The sequence below is a fragment of the Tachyglossus aculeatus genome, assembly GCF_015852505.1.
Source record: "Tachyglossus aculeatus isolate mTacAcu1 chromosome 12 unlocalized genomic scaffold, mTacAcu1.pri SUPER_6_unloc_1, whole genome shotgun sequence".
In the NCBI taxonomy this organism is placed as follows: domain Eukaryota; kingdom Metazoa; phylum Chordata; class Mammalia; order Monotremata; family Tachyglossidae; genus Tachyglossus; species Tachyglossus aculeatus.
The window spans coordinates 18161749-18175688 of NW_024044828.1; the positions used below are offsets into that span (position 1 = coordinate 18161749).

Here is a 13940-nt window from a genome sequence, read left to right on the forward strand (position 1 = left end):
TGCAGAGCGCTGGACTAAGCGCTTGGGAAGTACAAGTTGGCAACATAGACGGTCCCTGTCAAATGGGGATGAAGACTGTGAGCCCCACCTGGGGCAACCTGATCTCCCCCAGCGCTTAGAACAGTGCTTGGCACATAGTAAGCGCTCAACAAATACCAACAGTATTATCATTATCAGGCCGGTTGATGGTGGCCGGGAATGGTTGGAGTCAGTCAGTCCTATTTATTGAGCGCTTACTACGTGCAGAGCACTGTACTGACTTACAATATAACAGAGCCCCCAAGGAGCGTCTCTGCCCTTGACAGCTGTGCTCAGAGAAGCAGCATGGCTCAGTGGAAAGAGCCCGGGCTTTGGAGTCAGTGGTCATGGGTTCAAATCCCCGCCCTGCCAATTGTCAGCTGCGTGACTTTGGGCAAGTCACTTCACTTCTCTGGCCCTCAGTTCCCTCATCTGGAAAATGGGGATTAAGACCGTGAGTCCCCGGTGGGACAACCATGTAACCTCCCCAGCGCTTAGAACAGTGCTTTGCAGCACCTGTATATATGCATATATGTTTGTACGTATTTATTACTCTATTTTATTTGTACATATCTATTCCATTTATTTTATTTTGTATGTTCTGTTTTGTCCTCTGTCTCCCCCTTCTAGACTGTGAGCCCGCTGTTGGGTAGGGACCCGTCTCTAGATGTTGCCAACTTGGACTTCCCAAGCGCTTAGTCCAGTGCTCTGCGCGCTCAATAAATACGATTGATGCTCGATTTGCACGTAGTAAGCGCTTAATAAATGCCATTAGCAGTAGTAAGCGCTCAATAAATACGATTGATTGATTGATAGCAGAGTGCTCTGCACAAAGTAAGCGCTTAATATAGACAATCGATTGACTGACCGCCCCTCGCTCGTTGCTGTGCCCACAGGTGTGCCCGAGGTGGAACGCCCCCCTGCCAAGCTCCTGGTCTACCTGCAGCGCTTCCGACCTCAGGACTACCAGAGGCTCCTGGCCGCGGCCACCGGACAGCAGTGGGGGACGGTGGCGGCCCCCGAGGAAGGGCGTCCAACCGTGTGACAGGTGACTCGGGGGGCCGTGGGACCCTCCCGGGCCCCCTCGCCCCGGCCCGCCTCTTCTCCCTCTCCAGCCTCGCGCCCGGGCCCTCCGCCTCTCATCCGTCAGATGCAATCTGCGGGCCGCCCCTCTCCCCCGGCCGCTAAGCAGCCTCCATTGATTTCCGCTCGTGTTTATAGGATTTCCACTTAGCCGTGATCAGTAGTTAAGCGCAGGAAAATCCCTCGCCGTCCCCCCAGCCCCGCTCCCCCCGAACCGGGTCGATGCCATCGATTCCGCCGGCGGCTCCTAACCGCCTCACGGCTGAAGCGGAGGAGGGCAGGCGGGTGGGAGCGGGGAGAGGCCGAGTGCAGCAGGGATTCCCCCGTCCCGGACTCCGACCGTAGTCTTCCCCAACCCGGGCTGCCGAAGGGAGGAGAGAGAGGGTCCGGGAAAGGAAAGAGCCGAAGGCCGGAGCGCGTGAAGGGGATAGAGAGAGAGCGCGCTGTGGGGTGGACAGAGAACCGTGAGGGGAGAGAGAAAACGGTGAGAGGAAGCCTCAGACCAGGCCTAAACTGCTAGAGAAGCCGCCCGGCTCAGTGGAAGCGCTTAGTCCAGTGCTCTGCATACAGTAAGCGCTCAATAAATACGACTGATTGATTGGAAAGACCCCAGAGTCAGAGGTCACGGGTTCTAATGCCGGCTCCGCCACTTATCGGCTGTGCGAATTTGGGCAAATCACTCCACTTCTCTGGGCCTCAGTTCCCTCATCTGAAGACTGTGAGCCCCACGGGGGACAACCTGATTGCCCTGTATCTACCCCAGCGCTTAGAGCAGTGCCCGGCACGTAGTAAGCGCTTAACAAAAACCATCATTATCCCTTTTTAGGGGGAAAGAAGGAGCGGGCCCCAACTCGGAGAAGGCCCCTTCCCTTTGGCGCCTCGGCCCTCTGTCTCTGGTCCCCTGCGGGAATCCGGGCCCTGGCGCAGACACTGCCTCTGTCTGAGTTTATTGGGGTCGTTCCCAGCCGGGAACCGTGAGGGGAGAGAGAAAATGGTGAGAGGAAGCCTCAGACCAGGCCTAAACTGCTAGAGAAGCAGCATGGCTCAGTGGAAAGAGCCCAGAGTCACAGGTCACGGGTTCTAATCCCGGCTAACCAGTTCCCTCATCTGAAGATGAAGACTGCGATCCCCACGCGGGACAACCTGATTACCCTGTATCTACCCCAGCGCTTAGAGCAGTGCCCAGAGCGCTTAACGAATATCATCATCGTTAGAGAAGCAGCGTGGCTCAGTGGAAAGAGCCCGGGCTTTGGAGTCAGGGGTCATGGGTTCGAATCCCGGCTCTGCCAATTGTCAACTGTGTGACTTTGGGCACGTCACTTAACTTCTCTGTGCCTCAGTTCCCTCATCTGTAAAATGGGGATTAAGACCGTGAGCGCCCCCATGGGACAACTTGATCTCCTTGTAGCCTCCCCAGCACTTAGAACAGTGCTTTGCACAGAGTAAGCGCTTAATAAATGCCATCATTATTATTCTTATTCTTCTTTTCTTATCTTTTCTTATTCTTATTCTATTCTTTTAGACTGTGAGCCCACTGGTGGGTAGGGACTGTCTCTATATGTTGCCAGTTTGTACTTCCCAAGCGCTTAGTCCAGTGCTCTGCAAACAGTAAGCGCTCAATAAATGCGATTGATGATGATTCTTTTAGACTGTGAGCCCACTCTTTTAGACTGCGAGCCCACTGTTGGGTAGGGACCGTCTCTATATGTTGCCAACTTGGACTTCCCAAGCGCTTAGTCCAGTGCTCTGCACACAGTAAGCGCTCAATAAATACGATTGATGATGATGATGATGATGATGATTTATTGAGCGCTTACTGTGTGCAGAGCGCTGGACTAAACACTTGGGAAGTACTCAATCGTATTTATTGAGCGCTTACTGTGTGCAGAGCACTGGACTAAGCGCTTGGGAAGTACTCAATCGTATTTATTTATTTATTTATTTTACTTGTACATATCTATTCTATTTATTTTATTTTGTTAGTATGTTTGGTTTTGTTCTCTGTCTCCCCCTTTTAGACTGTGAGCCCACTGTTGGGTAGGGACTGTCTCTAGATGTTGCCGATTTGTACTTCCCAAGCGCTTAGTCCAGTGCTCTGCACACAGCAAGCGCTCAATAAATACGATTGATGATGATGATGATGATCCGCCAAGCCGCTCTCTTCCTCCCTTCCAAGCCCTCCCGAGAGCTCACCTCCTCCAGGAGGCCTTCCCACACTGAGCCCCCTTTTTCCTCTCCTTCACCCTCCCTCCTTCCCCTCCCCACAGCACCTGGATAGGTGTTAATATGGATTTATTTTACTTGTCCGTATTTACTGTTCTATTTATTTTGTTAATGATAGGCATTTAGCTTTAATTCTGTTTATTCTGATGCCTTGACACTTGCCCACCTGTTTTGTTTTGTTGTGAGCCCGCTGTTGGGTAGGGACCGGCTCTCTAGGTGGCCGACTTGTACTTCCCAAGCGCTTAGTCCAGTGCTCTGCACACAGTAAGCGCTCAGTAAATACGATTGAATGAATGAATGAATGGAGGGGGACAGGCCAGAGGGACACACTGGTCACTGCCCTCCCCCGTCGTGGCTCTGCGGCTTTTGTCCGGCGGCAGGGCCCTGAAGCCACCCTTGGGATGGCGGCACGGGGCATCGGAAGGGCAGAGAGGGGCACGAGAAGGGGGCAAGGCTGAGGATGGAGGGCAGGGCGATAATAATAATAATTATTGTGGTATCTGTAAAGTGCTTACTATATTCCAGGCACTGTACTAAGCGCTGGAGTTGGGGAAGCAGCGTGGCTCAGTGGAAAGAGCCCGGGCTTTGGAGTCAGAGGTCAGGGGTTCAAATCCTGGCTCCGCCACTTGTCAGCTGGGTGACTCTGGGCAAGTCACTTCACTTCTCTGGGCCTCAGTTCCCTCATCTGGAAAATGGGGATTAAGACTGTGAGCCCCCCTTGGGACCACCTGATCACCTTGTAACCTCCCCAGCGCTTAGAACAGGGCTTTGCACATAGTAAGCGCTTAATAAATGCCATTATTATTATTATACACACAGATCGGATTGGAAACAGTCCCTGTCCCACGTGGAGCTCCCAGTCTCCATCCCCATTTTACAGATGAGGGAACTGAGGCCCAGAGAAGTGAAGCGACTTCCCCCAGGTCATCCAGCAGACAAGTGGTGGAGCTGGGATTAGAACCCATGGCCTTCTAAGAGAAGCAGCGTGGCTCAGTGGAAAGAGCCCGGGCTTGGGAGTCAGAGGTCGTGGGTTCTAATCCTGGCTCCGCCACTTGTCAGCTGTGCGACTTTGGGCAAGTCACTTCGCTTCTCTGGGCCTCAGTTCCCTCATCTGGAAAATGGGGATGAAGACTGGGGGCCCTATGTGGGACAACCTGATCACCTTGTATCTACCCCAGTGCTTAAAACAGTGCTTGGCACATAGTAAGTGCTTAATATAATACCAACATTATTATTATTATTATTACTCCCAGGCCCGTGCTCTATCCACTATGCTGTGCTGCTTCTCAAGGGCACAGGGAGGGGAAGGGCAGGAGGGGGAGGAGGAGGAGGAAGACGAGGGGGAGGAGGATGAAGAAGACGAGGGGGAGGAGGAGGAGGAGGAAGGGAAGGAGGAGGAGGAAGGGGAGGAGGAGGAGGAGGAAGGGGAGGAGGATGAGGAGGACGAAGAAGATGGGGAGGAGGAGGAAGGGGAGGAGGAGGAGGAAGATGGGGAGGAGGAGGAAGGGGAGGAGGAGGAAGGGGAGGAGGAGGAGGAAGGGGAGGAGGAGAAGGAGGAAGAGGAGGAGGACGAGGAGGATGAAGAAGATGGGGAGGAGGAGGAAGAGGAGGAAGGGGAGGAGGATGAAGAAGATGGGGAAGAGGAAGGGGAGGAGGATGAAGAAGATGGGGAGGAGGAGGAGGAAGAAGACGGGGAGGAGGGGGAGGAAGATGAGGAGGAAGGGGAAGAGGAGGAGGAGGAAGGGGAAGAGGAGGAGGAAGAGGAGGAGGACGAAGAAGATGGGGAAGAGGAGGAAGGGGAGGAGGATGAAGAAGATGGGGAGGAGGAGGAAGAGGAGGAAGGGGAGGAGGATGAAGAAGATGGGGATGAGAAGGAAGGGGAGGAGGAGGAGGAGGAGGAAGAAGAGGGGGAGGAAGATGAGGGGGAGGAAGGGGTGGAGGAGGAGGAAGGGGTGGAGGAGGAGAAGGAGGAAGGGGAGGAGGAGGAAGAAGAGGAGGGGAGGGGGAGGGAGAAGAGGAGGAGGAGGAAGAAGAAGGAAGAGGAGGAAGGGGAGGAGGTGGAGGAGGAAGGGGAGGAGGAGGAAGAAGAGAAGGAAGAGGAGGAAGGGGAGGAGGAGGAGGAGGAAGGGGAGGAGGAGGAGGAAGGGGAGGAGGAGGAGGAAGGGGAGGAGGAGGAAAAGGAGGAGGAAGAAGGGGAGGAGGAGGGGGGAGGGGAGGAGGGGGGAGGGGAGGAAGGGGAGGAGGAGGGAGGAGGAGAGGGAGGAGGAGGAGGGGGAGGAGGGGGATGAGGAGGGAGGAGGGAGGAGGGGGAGGAGGAGGATTCTGCCCAGAGCAGCAGTCCTGCTGCCCGGGCTTCCACTGCCCTCTGGTGGCCGAGAGCAGGCACACACACAAGTTCCCCTCACACACAGGGGAAAACCTGGAGGGGGTGAGAATAATAATAATAATAATATTGGTATTTGTTAAGCGCTTACTATGTGCCAAGCACTGTCCTAAGCGCTGGGGGAGATACAAAGTAGTCAGGTTGTCCCACGTGGGGCTCACAGTCTTCATCCCCATTTTCCAGATGAGGGAACTGAGGCCCAGAGAAGTGAAGTGTCTTGCCCAAAGTCACCCGGCTGACAAGGGGCGGAGCCGGGATTGGAACCCACGACCTGTGATTCCCAAGCCCGGGCTCTTTCCGCTAAGCCGCGCTGCTTCTGGTGGGATGGCCGGATGTGGGGACGTGTCTGGAGGTGGTGGGGGGGGGTCGTTGTGCGGGGGCCTCGAGGGGTACCTGGGAGATGTCCGCGGCCAGGGCGCCGTAGAGGCAGCGCACAGAGTAGGCGTGCAGCTCCTCGGCTCCCCCGATCAGCTGGGTCAGGTTGGCCACCGCGTCATCTCGCACGTAGGCACCCGCCTGGGGAGAGAAGGTGCCCCTTCAATCAATCAATCAATCAATCGTGTTTATTGAGTGCTTACTGTGTGCAGAGCACTCTACTGAGCGCTTGGGAAATACAAGTTGGCAACATATAGAGACGGTCCCTCCCCAACAGTGGGCTCACAGTCTTAAAAACAGCGGCCCGCCCCCGGGTCATCCTCGCCCAACCTTCCCTCTTCTCACCGTGGTCAGCACCCGCATGACGGTGTCCATGTGCCAGCGCTTGGACGGGGCGAACCCGGACGGGAGAGGCCGACGGGATCTCGGGGCCCGCGGGGTGCCCCGGGGCCGCCCCTCGCCCACCCCCTCACCTCTCGGCGGCCAGCAGGATGCCGGAGGCGCAGTCGGCCCGCAGGTCAGCGGGGCAGGGCTCCAGGAAGGCCTGCAGCTCCCGGGTGGCGGCCCGCACGTTGGAGCCGTTCACCAGGGCCAGGCTCAGCTCCAGCGCCCGGCTGGGGAGGGGACAGCGTTGCCCGGGGGGCTCCCGTGCCACCCCTCCCGCCCCATGACCGTCCGGGGGGCTCACCGGCTCAGGGAGGCGTCCGGTTCCCGCAGACACTCCACCACCGTGGGTCGGTGCCGTTGCACGGCGCCGACGGCACCAGCCGCAGCAGCGAGGTCGGCGCCACGTACCTGCGGAGGGGCGTGAGGGCGTCTCTGTGTGCCACATGGCGCGGGGGGCCCCGCTCCTCTCGGACCTAGGCCCGGGAGGGCGAGGGAGAGCTTAGGGGCCGGGAGCCCTACCTGATGTTCTTGTCTTTGTTGAGCAGGAAGCGGCCCAGGATGTTGACGGCGAGAACCTGCGGGGACGGAAGCCAGTTTGGGAGTCCCCGCTAAACCGGGGGGCCGGAGGAGCTGGGGAGAGGCGGCTGCGGGACGTAGGAGGCCGTCCTGGAAGCGGGGGGTCCCGGGGATGGGGGGAGGCCGGAGTACCCGCAGGCCGGAGGCGGAGCGGATCTCCACGATGGTCAGCACGGTCTCGTACAGGACCGCGTTGCCCGCGTTGCGGCTCGCGTCCGTGTTGGTGGCCACCTGCAGCGGGCGGGAGCTCACAGTCACCCTCACCGACCTCTCCGGAGGCCCTCCGGGAGCCTCGGGCCGAGGCGCCGGTCCCCTTTCCCGGCCCCATCGCGGCCCTCAGCCTCGCCCCCACACCTGGGCCAGCAGGCCGCTCACGAGCTCGCTGCTGTCCTCGTGGTTCCGGCCCAGGATCCGGAGCAGCCGCAGAAGCTTCACCTGCGGGAGAGGGCGGAGGGACGAGGGCTGAGGGGTTGACGCCTGGTCCCGGAGGCTGCAGACCCCTTCCCTGGCACGCCGGGGGCTACGGCGGTGCCCTCTTCCTGTTCCTCCTCACCCGGAAGGCCCGGGAATAACGATGGCGTTTGTTAAGCGCTTACTATGTGCGAAGCACTGTTCTAAGCGCTCGGGGGGACACGAGGTGATCAGGTTGTCCCCCGTGGGGCTCACAGTCCTTGGGAAGAGGGAGGAGGAAGGACAGACCCCGAAGGAAGAACTAAATCCCCCCTTCCTCCTTTTCACTGGAGCCTAAGGCAAACCAGGAAACCAATTCCCCATATCCTCTCCCAACCTTCCAAGGGAAGCAGACAGTCTGTAAGCTCCTCGTGGGCAGGGAATAATAATGATGGCATTTGTTACGCGCTCACTATGTGCGAAGCACTGTTCTAAGCGCTCGGGGGGACACAAGGTGATCAGGTTGTCCCCCGTGGGGCTCACAGTCCTTGGGAAGAGGGAGGAGGAAGGACAGACCCAGAAGGAAGAACTAAATCCCCCCTTCCTCCTTTTCACTGGATTCCCATCTGTTACCTAAGGCAAACCAGGAAACCAATTCCCCATATCCTCTCCCAACCTTCCAAGGGAAGCAGACAGACTGTAAGCTGCTCGTGGGCAGGGAATAATAATGATGGCATTTGTTAAGCGCTCACTATGTGCGAAGCACTGTTCTAAGCGCTTGGAGGGGGATATGAGGTGATCAGGTTGTCCCACGGGGGGCTCACAGTCTTCATGCCCATTTTCCAGATGAGGAAACTGAGGCCCAGAGAAGTGAAGTGACTCGCCCAAAGTCACACAGCTGACAAGCGGCGGAGCCGGGATTTGAACCGTGGTATAATCACGTTGGTATTTTCATTCAATCGTATTGAGCGCTTACTGTGTGCAGAGCACTGTACTAAGGGCTTGGGAAGTACAAATTGGCAACATCTAGAGACGGTCCCTACCCAACAGCGGGCTCACAGTCAGGTATTTATTGAGCCGGGGCAGGTACAATCCGATGGGACCAGATTCAGAAGCAGTGTGGCTCAGTGGGAAAGAGCCCGGGCTTTGGAGTCAGGGGTCATGGGTTCAAATCCCGGCTCTGCCAATTGTCAGCTGTGTGACTTTGGGCAAGTCATTTAACTTCTCTGTGCCTCAGTTCCCTCATCTGGAAAATGGGGATGAAGACTGTGAGCCCCCCTCCATGGGACAACCTGATCACTCTGTAACCTCCCCAGCGCTTAGAACAGTGCTTTGCACATAGTAAGCGCTTAATAAAATGCCATTATTATTATTATTATTAGTAGTAGTAGTAGTAGTAGTAGTAGTATTCAGTCCCTGCCCCACAAGGGGCTCACAGGCTACGGGGAGGGAAAACATGTATCGAATCTCCATCCTACAGATGAAGACACCGAGGCCCAGAGACGTTAACTAACTTGCCCAAGATCACACAGCAGGCAAGTGACGGTGCCGGGATTGGAACTCCGGGCCCCGGATTCCCACGCCTGCTGGGTAATAATAATAATGACGGCATTTATTGAGCGCTTACCATGTGCCAAGCACTGTTCTAAGCACTGGGGAAGTTACAAGGTGATCAGGTTGTCCCACGGGGGGCTCACAGTCTTAATCCCCATTTTACAGATGAGGGAACTGAGGCCCGGAGAAGTGAAGTGACTTGCCCAAAGTCACCCAGCAGACAGTTGGCGGAGCCGGGATTTGAACCCACGACCTCTGACTCCAAAGCCCGGGCTCTTTCCACCGAGCCACGCCGCTTCTTGGCCTCCCACCTCTCCCTTGACCCCGAGGGTCCCCACCCCACCCGCGCCGGGGGCCCACGCCCCCTCCACCTTGCGGAAGTGCTTCAGGGCCGGGGGGCTGCGCTCACACAGCTCGGCGATCAGGGTCATCGTGCCCAGGAGGATGCCCGGATTGGGAGAGGGAAGAGACGGAAGGCCCGGGGTGGGGACGGCGGCCCGGGCCTCCTCCTAAATAGGTCGACCTCTCCTTCTCCAGAGGAGACACTCGACCCTCTAGGCCCCTCCTCCTGGACGATGCCCCTGCGGCCCTCCATCCCGCTCCACGTTGGCGGGGGGAAGGGGCAGAATAGGAGGGGTCCCCAGGAGGGTGTGGGGGGGGGTTCACCATGGTGGCGCTCATTTAGCAGCTGGGCACAAGGCGGGAGGAAGACATCGGAGAGCTCGGGCACCTTCTGGACCACGTGCACAGCAGCAGGACTGCCTGGGAGGGCGAGGGCGGGGATGGGGCACCGGGGCACGGCGCCCGGGCTGCCCGCGCGGCCCTGCCCGCCCGCCGCGCTCACCTTCTTGTGAACATACGGGGCGGGTCGCAGCAGTAGCCACTCCACCTCCACGGGCAGATCGCGGCACATCTCGGCCGAGCCCACGGCGCTCAGCGTGCACAGCGCCAACCCCTGCACCATCTGCGACCCCTGGCACAGGTCACTGGGACGGGCCGGGGCAGGGAGAGGGGGACACGGGGACGGTCGAGATCCGCTCCTTCCAGGCCCACCCCTGGAGGTCCCGCTGGCACCCTCCCTCCTCCGCCTGCCTCACTTCTTGATGCAGTTGGTGATGAGGAGGTGGGCGTCCTGCCTCTCGTCCAGCAGCAGCATGGCCCCCAGGTAGCCCACCCTCTTGTCCGTGAAGCGGGGAGAGGCGATCAGCTTCAGACACTCCATCTGGGGGGAGCCGGGAGGGCCATGCCCATTGGGGACCCTGTTCGGGGCCCAGTTCTCTTCTGGTTTCTCCATAATCCAGCTTAGTGTCCTGGGGTGCCTTGGCCCTGGGGGTGGGGGACCGGGCAGTGGGGTCTGAGAGGGGGACAATCAGGCCGGACGGGCCTCGGTGTCCAGGATGGGGATGCTGTAAGAGGGGAAAGCCTCTGACGGTGGCGGGAGTAGAAAACGGGCGACCCCCAGATGGGCCGTTGTGGGCAGGGATTGTCTCTATTTGTGCCGAACTGGCGCTTCGCACATAGGAAGCACTCAATAAATGCGACTGAATGAATGAATGAATGGGGAAATAATAATAATCATGGTATTCGTTAAGTGCTCACTCTGCACCAAGCACCGTTCTGAGCGCCGGCGTCGATACGATTTAATCAGGTTGGACACAGGCCCTGCCCCACGTGGGACTCACACTCTTCATCCCCATTTTCCAGATGAGGGACCCGAGGCCCAGGGAAGTGAGGTCACACAGCAGACACGGCAGAGCCGGCATTAGAACCCAGGTCCTTCCGGCCCCCAGGCCGGTGCCGTATCCACTGAGCCACGCTGCCTCCCACAGCGTGCGTCCTGTTGTGCCCTGCCTGGGACTGTGGAAAGCGGGGAGTCAGGAAAGGGGTATCAGGGGATCCCAGGCCGGTAGTCGGGGGGTACAGAGGGGCAAGGGCTGGTTTGGAGGGGGGTCGGGGATGTGGCTGAGGTTGGGCTGGCAGGGGGGCGAGTGGGGGCGGTGCCCGGGTACCTGTCCGAAGCGGGCTGGGTAGCCCAGCATGTGGACGTAGAGCAGCTTGGCCAGCTGGTAGTTCCGCTGCGGGGTGTCCCCATCCCGGAATGCCGCCCGGATGTGGGCACACTCCTTCTGGATCACCTCCCGCTCCCGGGCCTGCGTCTTCGCCCCTCGGATCGCCTGGATCAGCTCCTGCAGCTTCAGCGGCGGTGGGGGCACCATCCTGGGTTGGGCAGGGGGGGTAGGGATGGGGAGGAGGAGTATCCAAGGAACCCAGAGCTGGGGATGGGGGGAGCAGGGTGGGCATGGACCCCGGGCCCAGAAGAGGGGTTGGGGGGCTCCCAAGGGAGCCTGTTGTTGAGGACTGTCTCTATACGTTGCCCATTTGTACATCCCAAGCGCTTTTGTTTTGTTCTCTGTCTCCCCCTTCTAGACTGTGAGCCCACTGTTGTTGCCACTCCCTCTATGTTGCCACCTTGGACTTCCCAAGCGCTCAGTGCAGTGCTCTGCACACAATAAGCGCCTCAATAAATATGATTGAATGACAGCGTGGCTCAGTGGAAAGAGCATATGAAAATATGTGTTTTATCTGTACGTATTTATTTCATTTTGCTAATGGGTTTTGTTGTCGGCCTCCCCCTTGTAGACTGTGAGCCCGCTGCTGGGTAGGGACCGTCTCTATGTGTTGCCAACTTGGACTTCCCAAGATAAGCGCTCAGTAGATACGATTGAATGAATGAATCGTCATTAATAATTGATACTAATGACGGGGCTCCCCAAGCCCCGCCCCTGCACGCGCACGTTGGCCCCGCCCTCTTTAACCGCGCTTCTTAATGCGCATGCGCGGCGACGACTCCTCTCCCCCCTTCCCCGGGCCCGGCGGTCGTCCCAGTGCGCCTGCGCGGTCCTCCCAACGCGCCTGCGCAGTCGAACTTCCTCACCTGCGCTCCCACTCCTCACCTGTTTCCCGGCATCCCTTCGGCCTCCCCTCCCCCCGCCCCCCCAGTAGCCCCCCAGTAGCCCCCCAGTAGCCCTCCAGTAGCCCCCCAGTAGCCCCGAGTCGTGTGCCCGCTGGGGTGACCCTCTAGGCTCTTCTCATTCTCTCCTCAGCTGGGCTCCCTTGGGCACTCTCGGGGTCCCGGGGCGGGGCATCACGTGACCACCTCCACACACCTGCGAGACGCGAGGCCACGCCCACACGTCTCCAAGGCGACAGGCCACGCCCACACGTCTCCAAGGCGACAGGCCACGCCCACCCGTCAATCAATCGTATTTCTTGAGCGCTTACTGCGTGCAGAGCACCGGACGAAGCGCTTGGGAAGTCCAAGTTGGCAACATATAGAGACGGTCCCTACCCAACAGTGGGCTCACAGTCTAAAAAGGGGAGACAGAGAACAAAACCAAACATACTAACAAAATAAAATAAATAGAATAGATATGTACAAGTAAAATAAATAAATAAATAAATAAATAGAGTAATAAATGTGTTCAAACATATATACATATATACAGGTGCTGTGGGGAAGGGAAGGAGGTAAGATGAGGCGGGATGGAGAGGGGGACGAGGGGGAGAGGAAGGAAGGGGCTGAGTGTGGGAAGGCCTCCTGGAGGAGGTGAGCTCTCAGTAGGGCCTTGAAGGGAGGAAGAGAGCTAGCTTGGCGGATGGGCAGAGGGAGGGCATTCCAGGTCCGGGCGTCGATGGCGGGACAGGGGAGAACGAGGCACGGTGAGGAGTTTAGCGGCAGAGGAGCGGAGGGTACGGGATGGGCTGGAGAAGGACAGAAGGGAGGTGAGGTAGGAGCGGGTAAGGTGATGGATGGACAGCCTTGAAGCCCAGGGTGAGGAGTTTCTGCCTGATGCACAGATTGATTGGTAGCCACTGGAGATTTTTGAGGGCATTACGACGATAGGCCACGCCATTGTCAATACTAATAATGATGGTATTTGTTCAGCGCTTACTATGTGTCAAGCACTGTTCTAAGCGCTTGGGGTAGTTAGAAGGTGATCAGGCTGTCCCACGTGGGGCTCACAGATTTCATCCTGTATGTATGTTTGTACATATTTATTACTCTATTTATTTTACTTGTACATATCTATTTTATTTATTTTATTTTGTTAATATGTTTGGTTTTGTTCTCTGTCTCCCCCTTCTAGACTGTGAGCCCACTGTTGGGTAGGGGCCGTCTCTATATGTTGCCAACTTGGACTTCCCAAGCGCTTAGTACAGTGCTCTGCACACAGTAAGCGCTCAGTAAATACGATTGATTTATTGATTGATTGATTGATTCATCCCCATTTTATAGATGAGGCAACTGAGACGCAGAGAAGTTAAGTGACTTGCCCAAAGTCACACAGCTGACAAGTGGCAGAGCCAGGATTAGAACCCATGACCTCTGATTCCCAAGCCCGGGCTCTTTCATTCATTCATTCATTCATTCAAACGTATTTATTGAGCATTTACTGTGTGCAGAGCACTGGACTAAGTGCTTGGAAAGTCCAATTCGGCAACAGAGACAATCCCTGCCCACAACGGGCTCACAGTCTAGAAGGAAGGAGACAGACATCAAAACAAAACTAAGCCACACTAACGATGGTATTTGTTAAGCACTTACTATGTGCCAAGCACTGTTCTAAGCACTGGGGTAGATACAAGGCAATCTGGTTGTCCCACGTGGGGCTCACAGACTTAACTGCCATTTTACAGATGAGGCAACTGAGGCACAGAGAAGTTAAATGACTTGCCCAGAGTCACACAGCTGATAAGTGGCGGAACTAGGATTAGAACCCATGACCTCTGACTCCCAAGCCCGGGCTCTTTCCACTAAGCCATGCTGCTTCTCAAAAGACACATTCCCTGTCCACAACGAGCCATCCCCGGAGACCTCGCCCCCTGCGCTGGCCTGCCTCAGGTGAGGACCCCCAAATTAAAATTATTATTATAATTCTGGTATTCGTTA

General features: G+C 57.2%; 2 protein-coding genes across 7 annotated transcripts in view; one reads left to right on the forward strand and one right to left on the reverse strand.

Moving 5' to 3' along the window:
- Window positions 1-7091, forward strand: part of THTPA (thiamine triphosphatase) — a 77336-nt gene extending 70245 nt beyond the window's left edge. For 4 of the 6 annotated variants that reach the window (XM_038740972.1, XM_038740974.1, XM_038740971.1 and 1 more), the window contains exon 3: window positions 915-1716. In XM_038740972.1, the coding sequence (XP_038596900.1) occupies window positions 915-1063 (149 nt within the window). In that variant the 3' untranslated portion in view covers window positions 1064-1716. Of the gene's footprint in view, window positions 1-914; window positions 1717-4204; window positions 4235-7014 lie in introns of those variants that run through there. The other 2 variants (XM_038740975.1, XM_038740976.1) reach the window with 2 other exon arrangements.
- Window positions 6008-11205, reverse strand: AP1G2 (adaptor related protein complex 1 subunit gamma 2). The gene is given in 14 exon segments (XM_038741068.1): window positions 6008-6223; window positions 6428-6506; window positions 6556-6696; window positions 6771-6837; window positions 6840-6877; window positions 6989-7044; window positions 7178-7276; window positions 7400-7480; window positions 9301-9438; window positions 9657-9742; window positions 9745-9751; window positions 9834-9975; window positions 10087-10211; window positions 10999-11205. Coding segments are annotated over 14 exon segments (1482 nt in total).
- Between the last annotated feature and the right edge of the window lie 2735 nt (window positions 11206-13940).